The 22,993-nt window shown below is 42.7% G+C and overlaps 1 protein-coding gene across 1 annotated transcript in view; it reads left to right on the plus strand.

Annotated features, from left to right (window-relative positions):
* LOC126176431 (serine/threonine-protein phosphatase 6 regulatory ankyrin repeat subunit B-like) overlaps positions 1–20,040 on the plus strand; it is a 42,264-nt gene extending 22,224 nt beyond the window's left edge. Inside the window, exon 2 of the mRNA XM_049923588.1 lies at positions 19,768–20,040. Within this exon, the coding sequence (XP_049779545.1) occupies positions 19,768–20,040 (273 nt within the window). The remainder of the gene's footprint in view (positions 1–19,767) is intronic.
* Positions 20,041–22,993: the final 2,953 nt, after the last annotated feature.

Here is a 22,993-nt window from a genome sequence, read left to right on the forward strand (position 1 = left end):
TTTGCTTACTTTTTTAGCTCTTCCAGGAGCTCCTCGACAGAATAGAAGGAGTGAGCCATGAGGAAACTCTTCAGTTTAGACTTAAAAGAGTTTGGGCTTCTGCTAAGATTTTCGAGTTCTTGTGGTAGCTTATTGAAAATGGATGCAGCAGAATACTGCACTCCTTTCTGCATAAGAGTCAAGGAAGTGCATTACACATGAGATTGGATTTCTGCCTAGTATTAACTGACTGAAATCTGCTAACTCTTGGGAATAGGCTAATATTGCTAACAACAAACGACATTAGAGAAAATATATACTATGAGGGCAATGTCAGAATTCCCAGACTACTGAATACGGGTCGACAAGAGGGTCTCGAAGTTACACCACATATAGCTCGAACAGCCCGTTTTTGAGCCAAAAATACCCTTTTTGAATCAGAAGAATTACCCCAAAAAATAATACCATACGACATAAGCACATGAAAATATGCAAAGTAGACTACTTTTCGTGTTGAAGTGTCACTTATTTCAGATACTGTTCTAATGGTAAATAAAGCAGCATTTAGTTTCTGAACAAGATCCTGGACATGGGCTTTCCACAACAGCTTACTATCTATCCGAACGCCTAGGAATTTTAACTGTTCCGTCTCGCTTATAATATGCCCATTCTGTCTGATCAAAATATGGGTTCTTGTTGAATTGTGAGTTAGAAACTGTAAAAAATGAGTCTTACTGTGATTTAGCATCAAGTTATTTTCCACAAGCCACGAACTTATTTCATGAACTACATTATTTGATACTGTTTCAATATTACATACAAGATCCTTAGCTATCAAGCTGGTGTCATCAACAAACAGTAATATTTTTGAATCACTTGTAATACTGGAAAGCATATCATTTATATAAATAAGAAACAGCAGTGGCCCCAGCACCGACCCTTGGGGAACGCCCCACTTAACAGTGCCCCATTGGGACTGAACATCACTACCACTCTCAATATTTTGGAGAATTACCTTCTGCTTTCTGTTCTTAAAGTAAGAGGCGAACCCATTGTAAGCTACTCCCCTTACTCCATAATTGTCTAACTAAGGCAGTAATATTTTGTGGTTAACACAGTCAAAAGCCTTCGTTAAAGAAAACACATAGCTTTCGCAACCCTTTATTTAATCCGTCCAAAACCTCACAGAGAAAAGAGAGTATAGCATTTTCAGTTGTTAAACCATTTCTAAACCCAAACTGAACATTTGACAACAAATTATGTGAATTTAAATGCTCCAGTAACCTTGTATATACAACCTTCTCGATAACTTTAGCAAACATCGATGGCATAGAAATAGGTCTAAAATTGTCAACATTATCAATTGTCAACATACATAGAACAATGCTTCAGTATTGTGCTGTATACCCTGTCATATCCATGAGAGTTCTTGGTCATTAGTGATTTAATTATTAATTCAATCTCCCTCTTGTCAGTATCATGGAGGAGCATTTCAGGTAACAGTCTCGGAACACTTTCTTCTAAGAGCGCTATATGATTCCCTGTTGGGACTAGGTTTCTATTTAGTTCACCTGCTATATTCAGAAAGTGATTATTAAATACTCTACATATATGCGACTTATCAGTAACACGGACATTCCCACTACACACTGATTCTATATCCTCGACCCTTCTCTGCAGACCAGCCACTTCCTTTACGACTGACCATATGGATTTAATTTTATCCTGAGTCTTAGCTATTCTATCTGCATACCACATACTTTTTGTCTTCGTAATAACAATTTTAAACAGCTTACAATACTGTTTGTAATGGGCTGCTGCATTTAGATTTTGACTGTTTCTTACGTTTTGATAAAATTGCCACTTTGTTCTACAAGATATTCTTATCCCTCTAGTCAGCCACCCAGGCTGTCTGTTTGTGCTAGTACCCTGTTTTGAACGTTCTAACGGAAAACAACTTTCAAAGAGCACAAGAAAAGTCTTGAGAAAAGCATTATATTTATCATCTACTGTATCAGCGCTATAAACATCTTGCCACACTTGTTCCTTGATAAGGTTTACAAAGGTCTCATCAGCAACTGGATCAGCTTTCCTAAACAGCGTGTTGCAGCACAAAAATCTTTTAGAATTAAAATTTGTGCATCATGATCTGAAAGGCCGTTCACCTTTTTGCTAACAAAATTCTCTTCTAGTAATGTGGAATGAACAAAAATGTTGTCTATGGTTGTTCTACTGTTCCCTTGCACTCTCGTTGGAAAGAATACGATTTGCATAAGATTATATTAATTAAGGAGGTCTACCAGCATCCTCTTCCTTGCACAATCACTTATACAATTAATATTGAAGTCACCACATATAACAAACTTTTTGTATTTCCCATAAAGTGAACCAAGAACCTCCTCTAGCTTTAGCAAAAATGTTGTGAAATCGGAGTCTGGGAATCTATAAATAACAACAGTTAGAAGTTTAGCTCTGTTAAATTTAACCACACCTGCACAACATTCAAACACCTTTTCAGTGCAATACTTTGAAACATCAATTGACTCAAATGGGATGCCGTTTTTCACATACATGGCTACTCCCCCACACCGCAAAGAGCTCCTCGAAAAGCTGCCAGCCAACCTGTATCCTGGTAAAGGAAGTCTCTGAATTATCTCCTTATTTATGAGGTGTTCAGATATACCGATAATTTCAGAGTCAACATCTATAAGCAGTTCACTAACTTTATCTCTAATACCTTGTATATTTTAATGAAATATACTAATTCCCTCATTACTCGGATACCTAAGCTTTGTCAAAAGTTGTTCCTTTGTTAGAGAGACTTCCCTTCATGAATACCTATCAGGTGATTTCAATCTAAAAAAGGTGCAGCTCTAACACCCACTACTCCAGGAATTTTCCCATGAGTGATCCCACCACCCCACCTATGCTGTCACCTATAAGCTTTGCCAACCTCCCCTTCCCATACCTGTTGAGATGCAGGCCATGTCTAGTGAAACCCGTCCTGCTGATAGACTCCACTGACACCACTGAAATGTGACCCATGCTTTCTGTCATTAGCGCACCCTCAAGTCTCATGTTATTACGCCTGACGGCTGTATTAAGATGAGGCCGATCGTGACGCTGAAACAGTTCCACGAAATGCACATTCGTGTTGCCAGTCTGAGTGGCTATCTTTTCCAGGTCACCATCTATGTCATACTCCCCATCCCTATCAATACTATTACCAGCCCCAACCACAATCACTACCTGATCCTCTTTAGTAAAAACCCTACATAACCCCCCTATGTTAACAGTCACCTGAGCCAATCCTGCATTAGGCTGCACAATGCTGGTGACCTGGTACTCACTCCCCAACGCTTCCTGCAACTGCTGGCCTACACCTCTGCCATGAGAACTACCTAACAGCAGAACCTTCTTCTTCGACTTTGCAACTGTTCTAGCCACCGTAACTACTGAGGTCTGCTGCATACTTCCTACATCTACAGCTACTAGAGATTCGTCTCCACTAGACTCTGACAGTTGGTCATATCTATTGTAGACACCTAACTATCTGAAAATCTTCTTCTCCCAGCAGATCTCTTGCCAACAGCCAGCTCCCATTCCCCAACCCCCTTCTCCCTCCTCGTCCTATCTAGCTCCTCCTGTGCGTTTTTCAACTGCACGTGAAGGGCACAGATCTTAGGCTCCTGGTCCTCTATCAACTTACTCTTGCTACATAACCTGCAGTTCCAGTAGAGGATCTCACCAGAATGCCCACTGGCTTCCCCACTGCATTCCCCCCCCCCCCCCCCCAGTGAAAATACTTCGAACAAGCCTCACACCGCAATCCACTACTCACGAACCTATGGCAAAGCCCTCACCTCTCACTCATGTTAAAATTTTACTTTTTCTAAGTTTCGCTACTACAATAAGAAGATGTTAAAAACCTGACTACAATAATCACAAACTTACTCTACAAGGGAAGTAACTACTATTATTAACAGTATTAACAAACAACAAATGTGAATATAACAAAAGTCTAACACAGAAAGAGAATCAAACGTCTAATCACACAGTAATGAAGCTGTAAACAGTTCCCAAAAGGTTCTTCTGAAATTATTTCATCAGAAAACACAAAAAAACTCCGGTTGAACACTACTAAAGTTCCTAAATAAACCACTATACACAAACAATTAATTAGTACTTAGCTTTCGATGCGCCGCTACAGCTGCAATTGGTCAGCGCGGAATGTAAACACAGGTAAGAGGTTACGTTGCTCGATACGAAACACTCACAATTATCAGGTCACAACACAAGAAAGGCAGAGGTGAATGAAGAAACCACTAATAAGTCACTTATATAGTAAATATTATCACAAAAACCGTTAAAATATGTATCTGAAACCTAAAAATATATAAAATCTTGGAGAACGATCTCACACGCAGTCACTCGCTTATGACGTCACACCGAAGACCCCAAGGTCCACTGTTTCAGATGCGATAGTGAAATGGAAACGTGAAGGGACACGTACAACACAAAAGCGTACAAGCCGACCTCTTCTTTTGACTGACAGAGACCGCCGACAGTTGAAGAGGGTCGTAACGTGTAATAGGCAGACGTCTGTCCAGACCATCACACAGGAATCCCAAACTGCATCAGGATCCACTGCAAGTAAATGGCAGTTAGGCAGGAGGTGAGAAAACCTGGATTTCACTGTCGAGGGGTTGCTCATAAGCCACACATCACGCCAGTAAATGCCAAACAACACCTAGCTTGGTATAAGGAGCATAAACATTGGACGACTGAACAGTGGAAAAACGTTATGTGCAGTGACGAATCAATGTACACAATGTTGCGATCCTATGACAGGCTGTGGGTATGAGGAATGCCCGGTGAACGTCATCTGCCAGCGTGTGTAGTGCCAACAGTAAAATTCGGAGCCCGTGTTATTATGGTGTGGTCGTGTTTTTCATGAAGGGGGCTTGCACCCCATGTTGTTTTGCGAGGAACTATCACAGCACAGGCCTACACTGATGTTTTAAGCACCATCTTGCTTTCCACTTTTGAAGAGCAATTCGTGGATGGTGATTGCATCTTTCAACACGATCGAGCACCTGTCCATGATGCCCCGCTTGTGGCTGAGGGATTAGACTGCAATACCATCCCTGTAATCAAATGGCCTGGACAGAATCCTTAACTGAATCCTATAGAACAACTTTGGGATGTTTTGGAACGCCGACTTCGCACCAGGCCTCACCGACCGACATCAATACCTCTCGTCAGTGCAGCACTCCGTGAAGAATGTGGTGCCATTCTGCAAGAAACCTTTCAGCAACCGATTGAACATATGTCTGCGAGAGTGGAAGCTGTCATTAAAGCTAAGTGTGGACCAACACCATAGTGAATTCCAGCATTACCGATGGAGGGCACCACGAACTTGTAAGTCATTTTCAGGCAGGTATCCGGATATTTTTGATCACATAGAGTATTATTTCTTCGTGACAACGATTTGTTGTGGTATTAACATTGAAGTATAATTTCTTGGCATTCGCGAATCATTAGAAATTCAGATGCCACAAATTACCTCATGGTTCCGACTACTTCTCCTTGCACGGTTTCCTTCTAAATGACGGTCTACATGCTTGATGGTGTTACATAAATTTGTAACAGTTGAACCGTGAGCATGGCCGGTCGTGCAGTACACTACTGCATATTTGATTATTCAATCCATTTAAATTAGTAGGCTAATTTATTCCGAGAATTACGTACACAAAGAATGATGTCTCATAGTATGCTGCTGTAGACGTTTATCTAAGGTCTTCAGATAAGAGACTGAGGAGCTATTACTTTAAAGTTTGTGTTTTCTTCTTGCCGGCCGCGGTGGTCTAGCGGTTCTAGGCGCGCAGTCCGGAACCGCGCGGCTGCTACCGTCGCAGGTTCGAATCCTGCCTCGGGCATGGATGTGTGTGATGTCCTTAGTTTAGTTAGGTTTAAGTAGTTTGACGTTCTAGGGGACTGACGACCACAGATGTTAAGTCCCATAGTGCTCATAGCCATTTTTTTGTTTTCTTCTTCTTCTCCCTTGTTAATTGGGGTTCAAGGAATCTTCCATGTGCCTTATTCCTTGAAGATGCAGTTGGCGATGGCGACTCCCTGCCGCAGCTGCGCCTATGTCATACCATCGACTGCCTCGAACGCAACACCGCCTGCAGCCTAGTGAATACCTCAAACAAAATACACATAAATACAATCAGACACAAATGTAGTATACAATAGCCAAATAAAATATGGATTTGCAGAATAACATATAACATTAATAAATACCAAAACAACACCAGAAAACGGCATGTTTACTTATTCATACACGATATTGAGGGAGCAGATATTTTATCGTGATATCTTTCATGCACATTCCGGATATTAAGTCTCAAAATTTTGGCATCCTTTCAAGTAATTGGTCAATATAATTAAAGTGTCGTGTTTCCGCTAATTCGCGGTTTTTTAGTAGCTCATCTGAAAGAGCAGTATGTTAGTACACGAGGTTGTTTCACATTCTCAAGCAATCTTTTGGAGACAACTGTTCAGGTCAGAAACATACGACTGGTATATGCGTTTCCAAAATGGCTAGATTTTGACTGATTACGACGACCATTCCGGAATGGTTGAAAATGACTGGCATTACACCAGATATGTCTAGAAAGGGAAGATTCTGATCCTACAAGATAGTAGAGATAGCACGTGAGAACGCATTCTGTCGGAAGAACTGAGCACGAGGAAGATTGCAGCGGAGTTTCCAACGACAGCTTCAAGTCGATCAGAAGCTGCATCACGTGTGAGACTGCCAGCGCAAAAATGCTCCTATCGAAGCTTAAAAAAGGCGAATAAAGTTTTGATAGTTTACTTGTGTGAAACAGAAATAACGCAAAACTAATTTTACACATCAGACCGGATTTTACGTACAAAAAAGTGACACATGTGCACACCATCACTACAGCATAGGTTTCCAGAACCTTTCTGATAATAAAAGAGACACTTTACGCCACTTTACAAACTACGTTTTCGCCCCACATTATATTATTTTACGTGTAAAAGTAGGGTAAGTTTGGAACTCTTCATCTCCGAAACGTGTACGGATATCAAACAAACTTTCAAGGTTGTTCGAATTGCCGTCTTAGGAATATATCGTATAAATTGCAGCCATTCACTGTGCAGCCGTCTAGGAGACCGCGGCTGGGGTTTGATACCCAAGAACTATCTTTTAGTGTTTTCTCGATAAATGATAAAGATTTTTGGGAACGAGAAGTTAGTACTTCTAGATAAATGCCTAGAGAACATACCGTTGAAATTTGAGCACTTCGCTGCAGCTAGTTGTTCAGATACCCGCTGCTGATGGCGAAGTAACGGTGAAAAACACCTTTTTCGTCTTTCCTCAGCAACCGTGCATGAACAAAATTGTGTTTCTATAAGCCCCTTAAAGTGCTCCGTAGACAACATCTAATGCAAAAAGAAGCAACCGATTTTCTCCATTTGCCTAAACTGGACGAACTATGTAATATTCAAACTTTGATCTTGCACTATAAGATAGTTACAGTAAGATGATCCTTCTTTTGGGTATAAAAATGGTTCGTGACGGACGTCCAGAACACTTGATCCTACCTATCTATCGCCAATGAAACCCGAGTTATGAGCTCCGGAAAAATCCTATTTTTAAAAGCGGCGTTTTGGAACATATTAGCAAGGCTTGCTGTCGACTGCATACCGATTTACACAAGAGCTGAATTTCAAAGGTTGGCACTGGGGATGAAAATTTGGTTTCTGACTACAAAGGTGAAACTAAGCAGCAGTCGTCTCAGTGAAAGTGTCCATCTTTATTGAGACGACAGTTATATTTTTTACAAATTTTCATTCAGTGCTTTGTAATAAATTTGTGGCTTCTGATTTGACCTTCAGTTGCACATGCTATCGTTATGTTCTAAGACGTTTTAGGCTCATTATGAGGATGTGATGGCGAGAAAAGTGGAATATATGAAAATCAATATGACATTATTCGCATCCACCGTAAGAACTAGAATTACCAATTGCTGTATTCTGCTTGTACGAGTGGATTCCGTAACCTGCAGAAACCAGCGGACTGAAATCTGTATTGTACTGGTCACACTCAATTGACCCCCACGTATATCTTCACCTGTGTGCCCTGTCACGCAACGGATACACCCAACATTCTACAGTCAGCGTGTGAAGCAACATCAGCAAAAGCTAATGAAAATTTCAAGATCGCCACTGGGTTACCAACCCAGAAATAACAAATCTAAGTCAAGAATTTATTACAATTATAAGACACCACCTACAATACAGTTTAGTTAACTCTTTGGAAGGAGTGTTTATACCATTAATTACAATTATACGCACCAAATTGTTAGACTGGGCATTCGTTCCAGATATGAGAAAGCAGCGTCAATAACACAAGGGAGTTGATAAAAAAGGTCTCACCATTGTAGGCATCACTATAGTCAAACCTAACTGCCAGCTGGCGAGTGTGGAAGAAGAAGTCTTACGCGTCCAGCGCTCTCGAGTCCCAGGATGAAGTGCTTTCCAAAGTGGTATCCTGTTTCATAAAGCCATTTTATATAATCAGTACTTTTGAAAATGTAATTCATCTTTTCCGATGGCTTGGCGGGAGACCGACTATCTAGGAATAAATTTTTATATTACGTGACATATGACTAACTTAAATGCAGGGGTGTTATTAGTCGGCTCAGCTTTTGGCGGATCTAGTATATTTTAGGCTGGCCCGTCGACTCTCTCCTAGAACGGTCAAGGACTTTGCCTGGTCTCGGCTCGTCACCTGTCTCACTCGGGACTGCATTCTATCCAGCCAGTCATGAACAGCTAATCAGGATCTCCAGATCTTAAGATTCTTTACTTTCCACTTCTGCACCAACACTTCATTTTTAAGCATACCCACAGCACCTAATATTGAACTTATTTCCGTAGATATGTGCACTACTCCATTACAGATCCCATGCCGATGAAGCAAATTAAGATCTTGTTAGTAAATAGTATTAAAGAACAGATTTCATGAATTTGTGGTCTGACGAAAAAGATAGAACAGTGCCTGTGACAGAACTTGTTTCTCGGTTTTGCAAATTTTTATGGTGACCCGAATATTCAAATAGGTTTCATATTTCGCAGCTAGTCGCAGTTCGCTAAGACTGAACAATATTTTGACTGGACCACTGCTAGTTACTCTCTGGTGAGTCATTAACGTCTGACAAAGATTTCCTCCAAACGATAATGAATTAGTATGCTGTGTATGTTCCTCACATGGGCGAGGATGATGGAGACCGGCTGCCTACACTACAGGGTTGGCAGCGAAATCACTGGTGGCATTAGCTGTCCTCAGCGTTGCTTCTCGCGGTACCTATCAGCATACACTAACATCTTCTCTTAGAACATTTTGCGGCAATAACAGGGTTCCACACATTGTCCAGCTAGTATCTACTATCACGGTTCATCACATTTTCCACCATGCACATTCTTTAATGATTTGTCAGTCACAAAAAGATGTTTCTCTGGCCACAATTTTGTTGTATCTTAGTCGTCCAGTGGAGATACAATGTTTGGCAATTGCAGACTTGGTTGGTTACAGAATGTGAGTGCAGCATTGATGTTTGAGGGAGCATCACTCGATGGTGCACTTAGTATGACATCTAAGGTATGCAACATTGAACGTAGCATATTGTATGTAGGGCATCAACAGCCGAAATATTCCAAGTTGAATTAGGAAGTCCGCTGCGATTGTAAAAAGTCTTCCTTTAAAGACAAGACCGGATTCGCAAACTATATTTGCATCATTATGTGTTTATCGCCAAGCCATGGAAGCAATTGTTTTTTTAAAAAAAACGGGAACAGAGGGTTCCTGTCCGCAGCTCGTGGTCGTGCGGTAGCGTTCTCGCTTCCCGCGCCCGGGTTTCCGGGTTCGATTCCCGGCGGGGTCAGGGATTTTCTCTGCCTCGTGATGGCTGGGTGTTGTGTGATGTCCTTAGGTTAGTTAGGTTTAGGTAGTTCTAAGCTCTAGGGGCCTGATGACCATAGATGTTAAGTCCCATAGTGCTCAGAGCACCAACATCTGAAAGATGACATCTATTCCGACTTCACTCCAGTCGCTCAAGAGTGACGCTGGTAGCACCACTATAATGATGAAAATAAGATTTGCTTTAATACACGCTGCGACAGTCGTGAGCGTTAGTTACCTTTCAAATTGGACGTTTAGTTACCTTTCAAATTGGACGTACTGAGCTGATGTTAGTCAAGAGTATCTTCCAGACGACCAAGACGCCATTTCCAAGAGTTCATTGAGGTTGACGAGGTTGACTAAGAGGGCAACGAGAAGCTGGATGTTCCGTTTGTGATACTGTAGAAGGCTATGCCAGAAATATAACCGCTATATACCATGGCTCGCAGCGGTTGTCACGGGAAGGTAGTCCGGTCTCAGATCGACCACATGGCACTACTGAGAGGAAAGACATTCGTGTTAATCCAGTAGCTGTGGGGCATCGTACTGCGCCTGCAACAGCAAATCGAACAGCAGTTTGAACCACAGCGATAATACGATACAGATTGGTTACTTCAAGGACAGTGAGACGCCCACTAAACCCGCTGGACGGATCAGGTGATTAGGATCGTGGAAACGGTCCAAATAATGTGTCCGTCGGTTTCACTCCAAAATTGTAATTTATTGTAATTTAATATCACATTTACAACCAAAGTGGCAATAAAGACGAACTTTTACAACTATGAGTTTCAAACCCTAAACCTGTCACGGCTGAAGGCCTCCAAACAAGAAATCTTAAAAATCAACAAGGTAAATTTCTAGTGACTCAAAACACGCAGTTACAATTACAAATAAAATAATTAAAATATACATATATATATCACAGCTAGGCTGAAAGCCTCAAGGCAAGGGTGGACAGGCAAACATAAACAAGGTGCAATACAAACGGCTGAAGGCCCATAATAAAATTTTCAAGATATTAAAATAAATTACCATAATCTTTCAAAGGCAGAAGGCTCCAATGTTTATGTTTGAATGGTAATTTTAAGAGTAAAGTTCCAAGCCGCAATGTTTAAACTTGACGGGTAATTTTAAGAATAAGTTTCCAAGGCTAAAGTACACAATTAATTTTCCAAAATTTTAAAAACATATAACCACAAGCCTTAAGTTTTAAGTAGCTGAAACCACACTTAAAGAAAAGACAACACAACTTTCATCAAATATCCACTTGCCGAAATTCAAACTTACTCATACGAAGACGGGGACCTTTAGTTTACATAAAACACAGTAAAACGAAGACGGAGACCTTTAGTTTACATAAAACACAGTAAAACGAAGAATTTTTTTTAGTCATTGGCTGTGATAGATTATAAACAGACAATTAAACACTGGTGAGAAAGACAGTTAAGACAACGGCACTCAGATTCCTCCAATGGGTCGGTCTGCCCTCGTTCACTTAGGTGAGAGAGGTAGTGTGCCTAGCTATACTTGATCTGTCGGTAACCCAACCAAGGGACAGCCACGGACCGACCGACAAAACGACTTGCTTGACACCAATCGGTACATGAGAACTCAAGCACAAAATGTTACGGACGTAATTATCCACAATGAAATGTGTGTATGTATTAAGCTGTAAAAACTACACAACGCGTTAGACAGTGACAACAGGTGAGGAATGAACACTGCCTGAAGTTACGTTAGTGGCCAGGGCAGATAACCGGTACACTAACGGCCACAAGGCAGAAAATTCCGCTGGTGCACTTGAATTGTAGTCAACCAATATAGTTAATTCCACCACATGGCGGCTAAATGTCACCACTACAAATACTCAGTGTGTCTCACTGGAAAAGATCCCCAACAGCGAACCAATGAAAAGAATGACACACCATGAACTGGCGTGGCTTGAGTACTTAACACACCACTCAACTTTACGTTCTGGGTCGGTGATCCACGAAGCTCGTAGCGATTAGACAGCTCCACACACGCTCCTACAGACCCATCTGTCTGCACCGCACGTAGATATCCTTCCTGGTCTGCACTAACTGTGCGACTGCCCGCCGATCCTCTAGCCGGAAACGATATGCACAAGACCAAAGATGGTACACGGTGCAAATATCGATACACATCACTGCTGCTACACGTAGAAGGACGAAGAACCATGGTCTAACCGCAACAATGGCGGGAAACCAAACACAGATAGGCAGCGAAGTTCAAGAAAACTCATAGTTCGGAGAGAACACGGCTCAACCACCCTCCTCAAACTTAACCCAGGAAGGGGTTAATTTGAGCCCCGAGCTACCTGAACTTAACTTGTTTAAGGTGAACGCGATATTGCTTACTTGAGCTGTCTCTTTAACCAAGAGCTCAAAGGCGGCCTCCTGGGCAGGCCCCATTCAAAACACACCCTTCTACGGCGTAACTGAATTAAGGGTGCCGCCAGCTGAGCAAAATTGGGCACAAAACGCCTAAAGTAATATGCCATGCCTATAAATCTAGCGATTCCCCGCTTATCAACAGGTGGAGGCAATGCCCGCAGGGATTTCGTCTGCTCTTGGTCAATGCGAATTCTCTGACCCGAGACTATATGGCCTAAAAAGATACCTACCTCCTAGCTAGCATAATTTTACTGGGTTTAACAATTAGACCAGCTCGCTGTAACCTCAAAAGAACTTGCCCGATATGCTCAAAATGATCCTGAAACGAATGACTATAGATAACCAAGTCGTCCAAATATTTATAGACACAGATTAACTTCAAGTCCGCAAGAATATTATCCAATAAACGAGCAAGCACCGCCGCTCCGGTAGCTAACCAAAGGGGACTCTGTTGAACAAGTTCCAATCAGTACAGTGACATGTGTACATTCTTCAGCCAACGGAATTTCATAATAGTCCTGATTGAAATCAAGAACAGTAAACCAATTAGCGCCGGCAAACTAAGTAAAAGAATTATGCAAATCCGCCAAAGGTACTGATTCGAGTACAACCTTGGCGTTCAAACGCCCAGCCAGCCGGAGTGGCCGTGCGGTTCTAGGCGCTACAGTCCGGAACCGAGCGACCGCTCCGGTCGCAGGTTCGAATCCTGCCTGGGCATGGATATGTGTGATGCCCTTAGGTTAGTTAGGTTTAATTAGTTCTAAGTTCTAGGCGACTGATGACCTCTGAAGTTAAGTCGCATAGTGCTCAGAGCCATTTGAACCAGCCATTTTTTAAACGCCGGTAGTCAACGACACGTCTGAAATCCCGCCCCTGATCCTTAGGTACAAGAAAAATTGGAGAATCATAAGCAGAAGTAGAGAGTCTGATGACTCCTTGTTCCAGCATCTGAAATATCCTAGTCCTGAGTATCTTAACGGTTGGTGAGAGGCGGTACAGAGATTCCCTAATGGGGGTGTCATCGGTTTAACTGATATTATGTTCAAGAACGCTGGTGACACCCGGGTTATCGCTAAGCAGTTGAGAAAAACTGTGCAACAAATCGCGTAGCTGAGACGCTGATTGTGCAGGAGATGGGCCAGATCAAATTCATTAGCTGCAACCTCTACGCCGAAGGTCCCGGCACTTCGCCATACATCAGGTTTAGCGCACTCGCAAAGGCCCAATTTCTCACCAGGAGAGAACTTAAAGGAAAAGGTGCTCCCAGAATAATCCAAGATGAGCCCGGTTTTATAAATGAAATCACACTCCAATATTAGATTAACAGGCAGTCCCTTAACCAAGGCTAAAGATACAGGCCAGAAAAAAAATCAGCAACCGATACAGTCCCCCAGACCCAACCCTGCAAAGGTAACACCTGGCCGTTGGCCACCCGACATCTCCTTCCCGGGGACGGGACCGAACTAATTCTAGTAAGATTCCCAAATTCCAAAAACCACTCAAAACTCAATCATCACAAGGAACTACCGGAATCGAAGACAGCGCAAAAGGGCTCGCTACCTACCCGAGTACAAACATAAGGCAAAGGGGATGATGCGGGGGTGACACACGAGTACACCAAGGCCTAAAGGTTTGAACCCGGGTTCGCGTACCAACCCGGCGTCGTCTATTAGCTCTAAGAGCACGAGGTTGATCACAAGAGCGTACCAAATGAGCTGTACTGCTGCAACTGAAACAACGCTCGGGTTCCATTTTGCTAACTTCAACGGATGTGGATAATCTGGAATCGGTCACTATGTCGCGCCCTGCAACTTCCCGACGCCCGTGGCTCTCAAGGGGCTATGCGGATGCTGCTACAACCACATCACGGGGTTCTTCCCAGGTCTCAGGCTGCTTATGGAGGATGTTCTGCATCTCGCCTCTAGCTAGTGGGTATATCCACTACAGGATCACGTGGTGCGGAGCGCGAAAAGCGTCCGCGTGCTGTTCGAGACGAACCAACAACCACAACAGATTTTCTGCAGGATCAATTCGCTCTACTATCAATTCGGTCAGACCCTGGAAGAAGTAAGTCAGAGGGTTAGGCAACTTAGCAGCAACTTAACAGCCACTGGAACAGTGCCACCCCCGGCCTGGCCCCAATGTTCCCCCTGATTGCGCAAGTCACTATCTTCGAACTTCCTCCCATCCAACTCCAAGCATGTAAGCTTAAACTGCAACACGCTCACCAGAGTTGTTAACTCAGCGGCCAACTTTTTGTGATGCTCTCCCAAATCTAACGCACTCAAATCAGCCAACCGATTAGTTAAATACACCAGCTGTGCCCACAACCGACCCAAATTGACTGTCACTAGATTGCGTTTCTTCTAGGAGACCAATAGTATCCTCAATGCCTCTAAGGGCCTCAAAAAGAAATCGGATGGCCGCACCTGTCTCACTGATCACTGCTGAGGTGCAAGACCGCGCGCAAACGGGCTACCAATTCTGGAACACTACCCTCCGTCGGTTGACGCCTTACTGCCAACTCGTAAATGAGATGGTCTCTTGTTAGCAGGCAAATCCCCAGATACTGTGACTGCCGTAATATTAACACCTGAAACGATAACAAGCTAAATAATACTATGCCACACACACTATCGAAACAAGAGTGAAACTGAGAGCAACTAGGTTGGTAAGCAGAAGCGTAACGACGCTCTGGTACCAGTGAGTTGCCCGCTATACCCGCTAAGCAGAACAGGTGATTAGGATTGTGGAAAGGGCCAAATAAGGTGTCGGTTGGTTTCACTCCAAAATTGTAATTTATTGTAATTTAATAACACATTTACAACCAAAGTGGCAATAAAGACGAACTTTTACACCTATGAGTTTCAAACTCCAAATCTGTCATGGCTGAAGGCCTCCAAACAAGAAATCTTAAAAATCAACAAGGTAAATTTCTAGTGACTGAAAACACGCAGTTACAATTACAAATAAAATAATTAAAATATACATATATATCACAGCTAGGCTGAAAGCCTCAAGGCAAGGGTGGACAGGCAAACATAAACAAGGTGCAATACAAACGGCTGAAGACCAATAATAAAATTTTCAAGATTTTAAAATAAATTACCATAACCTTTGAATGGCAGAAGGCTCCAATTTTTATGTTTGAATGGTAATTTTAAGAGTAAGGTTCCAAGCCGCAATGTTTAAGCTTGACAGGTAATTTTAAGAATAAGTTTCCAAGGCTAAAGGACCATAGTTAATTTTCCAAAATTTTAAAAACATATAACCACAAGCCTTAAGTTTTAAGTAGCTGAAACCACACTTAAAGAAAAGACAACACAACTTTCATCAAATACCCACTTGCCGAAATTCGAACATACGAAGATGGAGACCTTTAGTTTACATAAAACACAGTAAAACGAAGAATTTTTTTTTTAGTCATTGGCTATGATAGATTATAAACAGACAATTAAACACTGGTGAGAAAGACAGTTAAGACAACGGCACTCAGAATCCTCCAATGGGTCGGTCTGCCCTCGTTCAGTTAGGTGAGAGAGGTAGTGTGCCTAGCTATACTTGATCTGTCGGTAACCCAACCAAGGGACAGCCACGGACCGAGCGACAAAACGAGTTGCTTGACACCAATCGGTACATAAGAACTCAAGCACAAAATGTTACGGACGTAATTATCCACAATCAAATATGTGTATGTATTAAGCTGTAAAAACTACACAACGCGTTAGACAGCGACAACAGGTGAGGAAAGAACACTGCCTGAAGTTACGTTAGTGGCCAGGGCAGATAACCGGTACACTAACGGCCACAAGGCAGAAAATTCCGCTGGTGCACTTGAATTGTAGTCAACCAATATAGTTAATTCCACCACATGGCGGCTAAATGTCACCACTACAAATACTCAGTGTGTCTCACTGGAAAAGATCCCCAACAGCGAACCAATGAAAAGAATGACACACCATGAACTGGCGTGGCTTGAGTACTTAACACACCACTCGACTTTGACGTCCTGGGTCAGTGAGCCACGAAGCTCGTAGCGATTAGACAGCTCCACACACGCTCCGACACTGCGCAGGGACCTCCTGCAGACCCAGCTGTCTGCACCGCACGTAGATATCCCCACCAACCGACCGACTGCCCTCAGTCCCCCTAGCCGGAAACTATATGCACAAGACCAAAGATGGTTCACAGTGCAAATATCGATACACATCACTGCTGCCGCACGTAGAAGGGGAAAGAAACTTGGAATAACTGCTACAACAGCGGGAAACCAAACACAGATAGAGAGCGACGTTCAAGAAAACTCATAGTTCGAAGTGATCACGGCTCAGACAGCTCTTAGCCAGATGTTCCGTAGCGTACATTCCACTTACCCCAAACCACTGCCGTTTGAGACCTCAGTGTGTCATTTGAGAGCCCACTGGAAGGAATAATGGAGGTCAGTTGTGTTTTCTGATGAAAGCTGGTTCTATAATGATAGCTGTGGTTAGAAGGAGCCCTGTTGAGGACCTGCAACTGGTCTGTCTGTGGCCTGCTCAATCACAAAATCTGTCTCCAATCGAGCATATTTGGGACATCAGTGGAGGTCAACTTCACGGTCATCCACAACCAGCATTAGCCGTCTATCTGTTGACACACCATGTGCAACAGGCACGGAACTCCATCTCACAAAATGACATCCGGTACTTGTATGACACGATGCATGCACGTTTGCAAGCTTGCATTCAACGTTCTGGCGGTTACACCCTTTTTATATTTATGGACATTCGCACATTTGCGAGTTAGAAATTTTAATTTCCTTGATGAGAATATTAGGAAATTAGAGTCCCCAGCATTGAAACAGATCGTTTCTGTGGATTGACTATGAACACTTGATGATGAAAATATATACATACATACACAACAGGGAAGCCACCATATTGTGCGTGTCTGTAGGTACCCTGTATTACTACTAGTCATTTACTTTCCGGTTCTACGCACAAACTGAGCAAGGAAAACCCGCCTGTACTCCTCCATACGACCCCTATCTCTGTAATCTTACCTTCATGGTCGTTACGCGAAATGTGAACTGGCAGCAGTAGAATTGTTCATCAGTCAGACTCACATCCCATAACTAAATTTTCTCAATAGTGTTCCTCAAGAAGGATGTCGTGCTCTCTGCAATGATTCCCATTTTAGTTCCTGAAGCGTCTTCATAATACCTGCGTGTTGTTCAAACCTACTAGCAGCAAATCTAGCTTTGAAGGCTTCCTTTTATTCGAACTGTTGCCGAACTCAAACACTTTAACAGGACTCAACAGTGGGTCGCACTAGTGACCTACAAGCTGTCTGCTTTACAGATGAACTACACTTTTCTCAAATTCTCCCAATATACGGTAGTCAACCATTCGTCTTCCCTACTAGAATCCTTATATGTTCATTCCCATTTCAAACTGGCTTGCAACGTTATGCTTGGACAATCGACGTCATTACGTCAGTGAGCATGTTACTAATGCTCTACTTCCACATTATGGGTTTGCCTTTCCTCCTTATCTGCATTCTTACATTTTTCTAGATTTAGAGCTAGCTGCCATTCATGATAACCACTAATATCTACAGTCTCTCAGCTACAAGCCTTCCCATACGTCACTGCTGCTTACCCTGTATGTCAGATCATTTATGTATAAAGAAAATAACAAAAAATGGTTCAAATGGCTCTGAGCACTATGGTCATCAGTCTCCTGGAACTTTGAACTACTTAAACCTAGGTCACCTAAGGACATCACACACATCCATGCCCGAGGCAGGATTCGAACCTGCGACCGTAGCGGTCGCGCGGTTCCACACTGTAGCGCCTAGAACCGCTGGGCCACTCCGGCTGGCAAAAAAATAACGGTTGGTCCTTCCACACTTCCCAGGGGAACTCCTGACTATCTCTGGTGAACACTCGCCGTCGTGGAAACGTAGAAATCTTCGAACCACACTCATACCTGGAAACTTATTCTATATGATTTCAACTTCATTAATAGTTGGCAGTGTAGCACTGTGTCAAACATTTTACGGAAATCTAGGCATATGGAATTCGCCTCTTGCCCTTCATGCTTGGTTGACAGGATCTCATGTAAGAAAATGACAAGCTGAGTTTCGCACGAGCGATGCCTTCTAAAACCGTACTCACTTTTGGACAGAAGCTTTTCGCTCACCAGAAAATCTATTATAAAAAACGTTCAAATGTGTGAATTCCTAAGGGACCAAACTGCTGAGGTCATCGTCCCTAGAGTTACACACTACTGAAACAAACTTAAACTTTCGCTAAGGACAACACACACACACCCATGCCCGAGAAAGGACTCGAACGTCCGGCGGGAGGGGCCACGCGATTAGTGACATGGCGCCTCTAACTACGCGGTCAGATATTTATTATTTTCGAATTGGCTCAAAGCGATGTTAAAGATAATGGTCTGTAATTTTTCAGGGCCAGTCTTTTACTGTTCATATACATAGAAGTTATCCGCACTTTTTTTATTAGCTTGGGCTCTGCAGTGGGAGAGAGATCCACGATAAACGCAAGCTAAGTAAGGAGTCCATGCCATATAATACAGTTTGTAAAATCCAACTGGATTTCCATCAGGACATGGCAACTCTTTTGCTTTCAACTATCGCATTTGTTTCGTTACACCAGATGTGCTCATTACTGCGTTCTCCGTACGGGAGTCTGTCTGATAGTCAAACTTTTTTATGTTGGCGCCATCCTCCTGCATGGACGATATATTAAGTGCGAAATTTAAAACTCGGGTTTGGTATGGAAATTCGTCCATGTCTTTGAATAACGATGTTTAACAGTCACAGCGTTCCTTCTTATTCAACTTATACTGTATTGATATAGTATTTTGTAAGTTCCAACCGTATGTGTAACGGATCATCTGTCACTGAATCCAGAAGGGCTGCGTTTCGCGTAACGACCATGAAGATAAGATTATGGAGACGGAGGCGCATAGACGATTTTTCCTTGTTCAGTTTGTGCGTAGAACAGGAAAGTAAATGACTAATAGTAATACAGGGTATCCACCGAAATCCGCAATATGGTGGCTTCCCTGTTGTGTATGTACATGTGTATTTTCATCATCAAGTGTTCATAGTCAACCCATAGAAACGACCTGTTTCGTGCTGGGAGACTCTAATTGGCGCTGCCCACGAAGTAGTCTGGTAATGTACCACCCCTTTCACAGATGCAAAATACACGCAGCATTCTAATTAAGCGGTGTAAAGATAAAGTCTTCGTTAGTCTTCTGTGAGTAAACTGAGGATGACTGGCAGATAACCTGTGGAAATAATGTGACTATCTCCTTGGAGAGCCACACTGGCAGGGTCCTTGAGAGTGACTTTTGTTCGTGTTAGGTGCTGAGGGAGCTGCTCGCTCGGGGAGCGGATGCGACGGCCTCGGACAGCTACGGTAGGACGGCGCTGCACCTGGCGGCCGAGGGGGACCACGCGGAGTGCGTCAGGGCGCTGCTGGAGGTACTGAAGAGGGGCGACCGCGAGCGCGCCACCCAGGGGGGCGCGACCGCCCTGCTGGCGGCGGCGGCGGCCGGCAGCCGCGCAGTAAGTCCTCCCCACCTGCTGCGCACTGCTGCTCTGCGCTCCCCGGCACACTGTGCAGTTAGCGTCTAGGTAACCCTGTATTGCTGGACACAGCCAGTGCAGGTCTGATCACGGGGTAGACCTCGCTTCATCTGCAGTCTGGACTTTACAGTATAAAGTAGCTTAGTACTCAGAATTGCTTGGGTATGTGTTTATCCCAATCTTCTCTTAGTCCTTCGCATACTTCACCCTCCTTCTGTCAATTTCCACCATCCTTTCCATTGGAACTTAATTCCACTCTTGAACCTCCTTTATCTCCGTCATTGCTTCTTCGATGTGTAAGGCGAAAGACTACGTCCCTGCCTTACACACTTTTCAAACCGAGCACTTCGGTCTTAGGTTTCCACTCTTATTGTTCTCTCTTTGCTCTTATATATGTTGTATGTTAGCCATCTTTTCCTATAGGTGCCACTGACTCCGAAATGTATTGTAAATAGAGTAAGTAGTAAACAAGAAATGTATGAAAACTTCATGCACGATGCGACAGTTTCTCATCGCATCTCAGTGTCTATGACGTCATGTCTCCGTGCCGTCATATTTCCTGAATGTGTCGTACATTATACAGGGTGAGTCACTAAATATTGTCACCTTGAATGCCTCCGAAATTATAATACACTCCTGGAAATTGAAATAAGAACACCGTGAATTCATTGTCCCAGGAAGGGGAAACTTTATTGACACATTCCTGGGGTCAGATACATCACATGGTCACACTGACAGAACCACAGGCACATAGACACAGGCAACAGAGCATGCACAATGTCGGCACTAGTACAGTGTATATCCACCTTTCGCAGCAATGCAGGCTGCTATTCTCCCATGGAGACGATCGTAGAGATGCTGGATGTAGTTTTCGCGTAACTCGTAAATTACTCTTTTCTATTTATTTTGTTTTTGTTTTATTATTATTGTGATTATTATTATTTGCGTGACAACGCATATACGAAAAGAGCCGCGAAATACCTTTTAGTAATGCTGTGCCAAGAATTTCTTTATAATCATTAATTTTCAACAAAACAGAATATATTGGGTTCTTATTGTTCTGTATCTGGCCTTCTATTGAAGGAACATTTTTGGTTACTGTAACTCACTATAAAAAATCAACATATCTTCCCTACTTTATAGTTATTGAAAAATGAAAATTACTTTGTTATGAAATACTGATGTTACAGTTCGCAAAGATTGTTCAACATTTTAATTTTGCAGTGGATTTTTGTTAATAGTAAGACAACAATAAGTATCACGGCTAACCCGAGAACATGAGACTATTATCGGAGAAAAATGATGTTTTTACTATAAGGTTGCCAGACCAGAACTACGCACAGCAAGATTTCTTTCATGTGATGAAAATAAATTATCTCTTTTCACTATTAGTACTATATTATCATCAGCCCGCGTCAGCCTGTAAAACACATCATAAAATCTGCTGCTCTGCTCTGCAACTTCGAAAGCTGAAAGAAATAATTTTTCACTTCACTGTTACCTGACCGTTTCTTTGCGGTATGATAGGTTTCATGTACTGCAATTTAAATGAACCGCGGCAGCGGCTGGCTCGTTCGTAGCGCCGCTCTGCACCACGAATAATATTTAAACAACTGAAAACATCTTAAAGGGATGGGATAAAATACCAGGCAAGCTTGACATGAATCATAATGCAAGGTTTCACTAAATAACTCTATTCAAACATTTAAACAATTTGAGTAGTACACACCTTTTTAACAATCTTGCCTAATGGCGTCCTCTTACAAACTTGACAAAAGAATGCTACGCTAGCATACAATATCACGTCACAGGCTATCCTTCTCACGTAAATCCAAGAAGAAGACAAAGAAATTACTGTTCGTTCTGTATTATTTATACTAGGGATACTTTTCATCTCTGTATGATATTTATCGTCTGTGCGGTTTCAGTACTCGCCGACACAGATATTATCTAATATAAATAATAATAAAAAAAATACATAATTCCATACAATAACTGAATACAATGCACAATATTTTCTCTTTACTGCAAAATATGTCTTTTACTAAGGGCCGTTACAATGCCCCCTGGCAGCAATTGACTAACGTTAAGAATGTTCGGCAATATGCTGCCACTAACGTCCGTTTTGTCATTGTCTATCACCTTGTTTGGAATATTCACTGTTCACTTCTTTGCTCTTTTACATTATAGTTTTAATTACACTTTTTATAGTTTTTTCACACTTTGCGAGGTGACCGTAAACCTAGTCCCAGGGTCATTACAGTTTTCTGGCTCCCCCATTTGGGCTACGTGCGATCAGAAAACCTGGGAAAACTGCGCCGGAGCCATGGTCATCTCGCCTGGTTTGTCTTAACGCACGGTTTTGTTCATCAAACAAGGGTGGACTTTGTCGAATGTTGACAGATAACAATGATTATTTATGTCAAAATGTTAAACCTTTTAGCCTCTCTATTAAAAATGTACCTTCTACACTCTTTCACATTTGTTTTCTGTGTCACAATTAAGGTCAATCATTAAACAGTTCGATAACAATGTAATGGATTGTCTCTACACTTACGACAAATGTTCTACCATTGTATGGCATTCGTGTCAGTTTGTGTCACTAATATGACGAAAACATATGACATATATCCTCGAAAAAGTGAATGTTTTGAGTTATACTCAGCAAAAAAAATGTTTGTCACGTAATTTCGTGTTCAATAAATCATTTTCATATTAGTACATGAACAACGTAGTTGGTAATGTTCGGTTGAACGTCAACAATGTCGTACGGAGCGGGCGGCACGAAGCAATTGTTGCGTAGCGTCGTCTGGAGCGCGGCGTGCCAACGACCGCTGAGGTCGACGACCTGCTAGCAGCAACATCGACGGCGTGCTGCGGTGGCGCCCGAGCAGTCGCGAACCGCGCCGAACCATTCACCAATGTCGGCGTGTTGCAGTGGTTTCCTGCGACCGGCTGGCTGGCGGCACGGCACCCGTCTCTGCTTCTCCGCATGGCTCCC

This window comes from Schistocerca cancellata, chromosome 3, assembly GCF_023864275.1.
Source record: "Schistocerca cancellata isolate TAMUIC-IGC-003103 chromosome 3, iqSchCanc2.1, whole genome shotgun sequence".
NCBI classification, from domain to species: domain Eukaryota; kingdom Metazoa; phylum Arthropoda; class Insecta; order Orthoptera; family Acrididae; genus Schistocerca; species Schistocerca cancellata.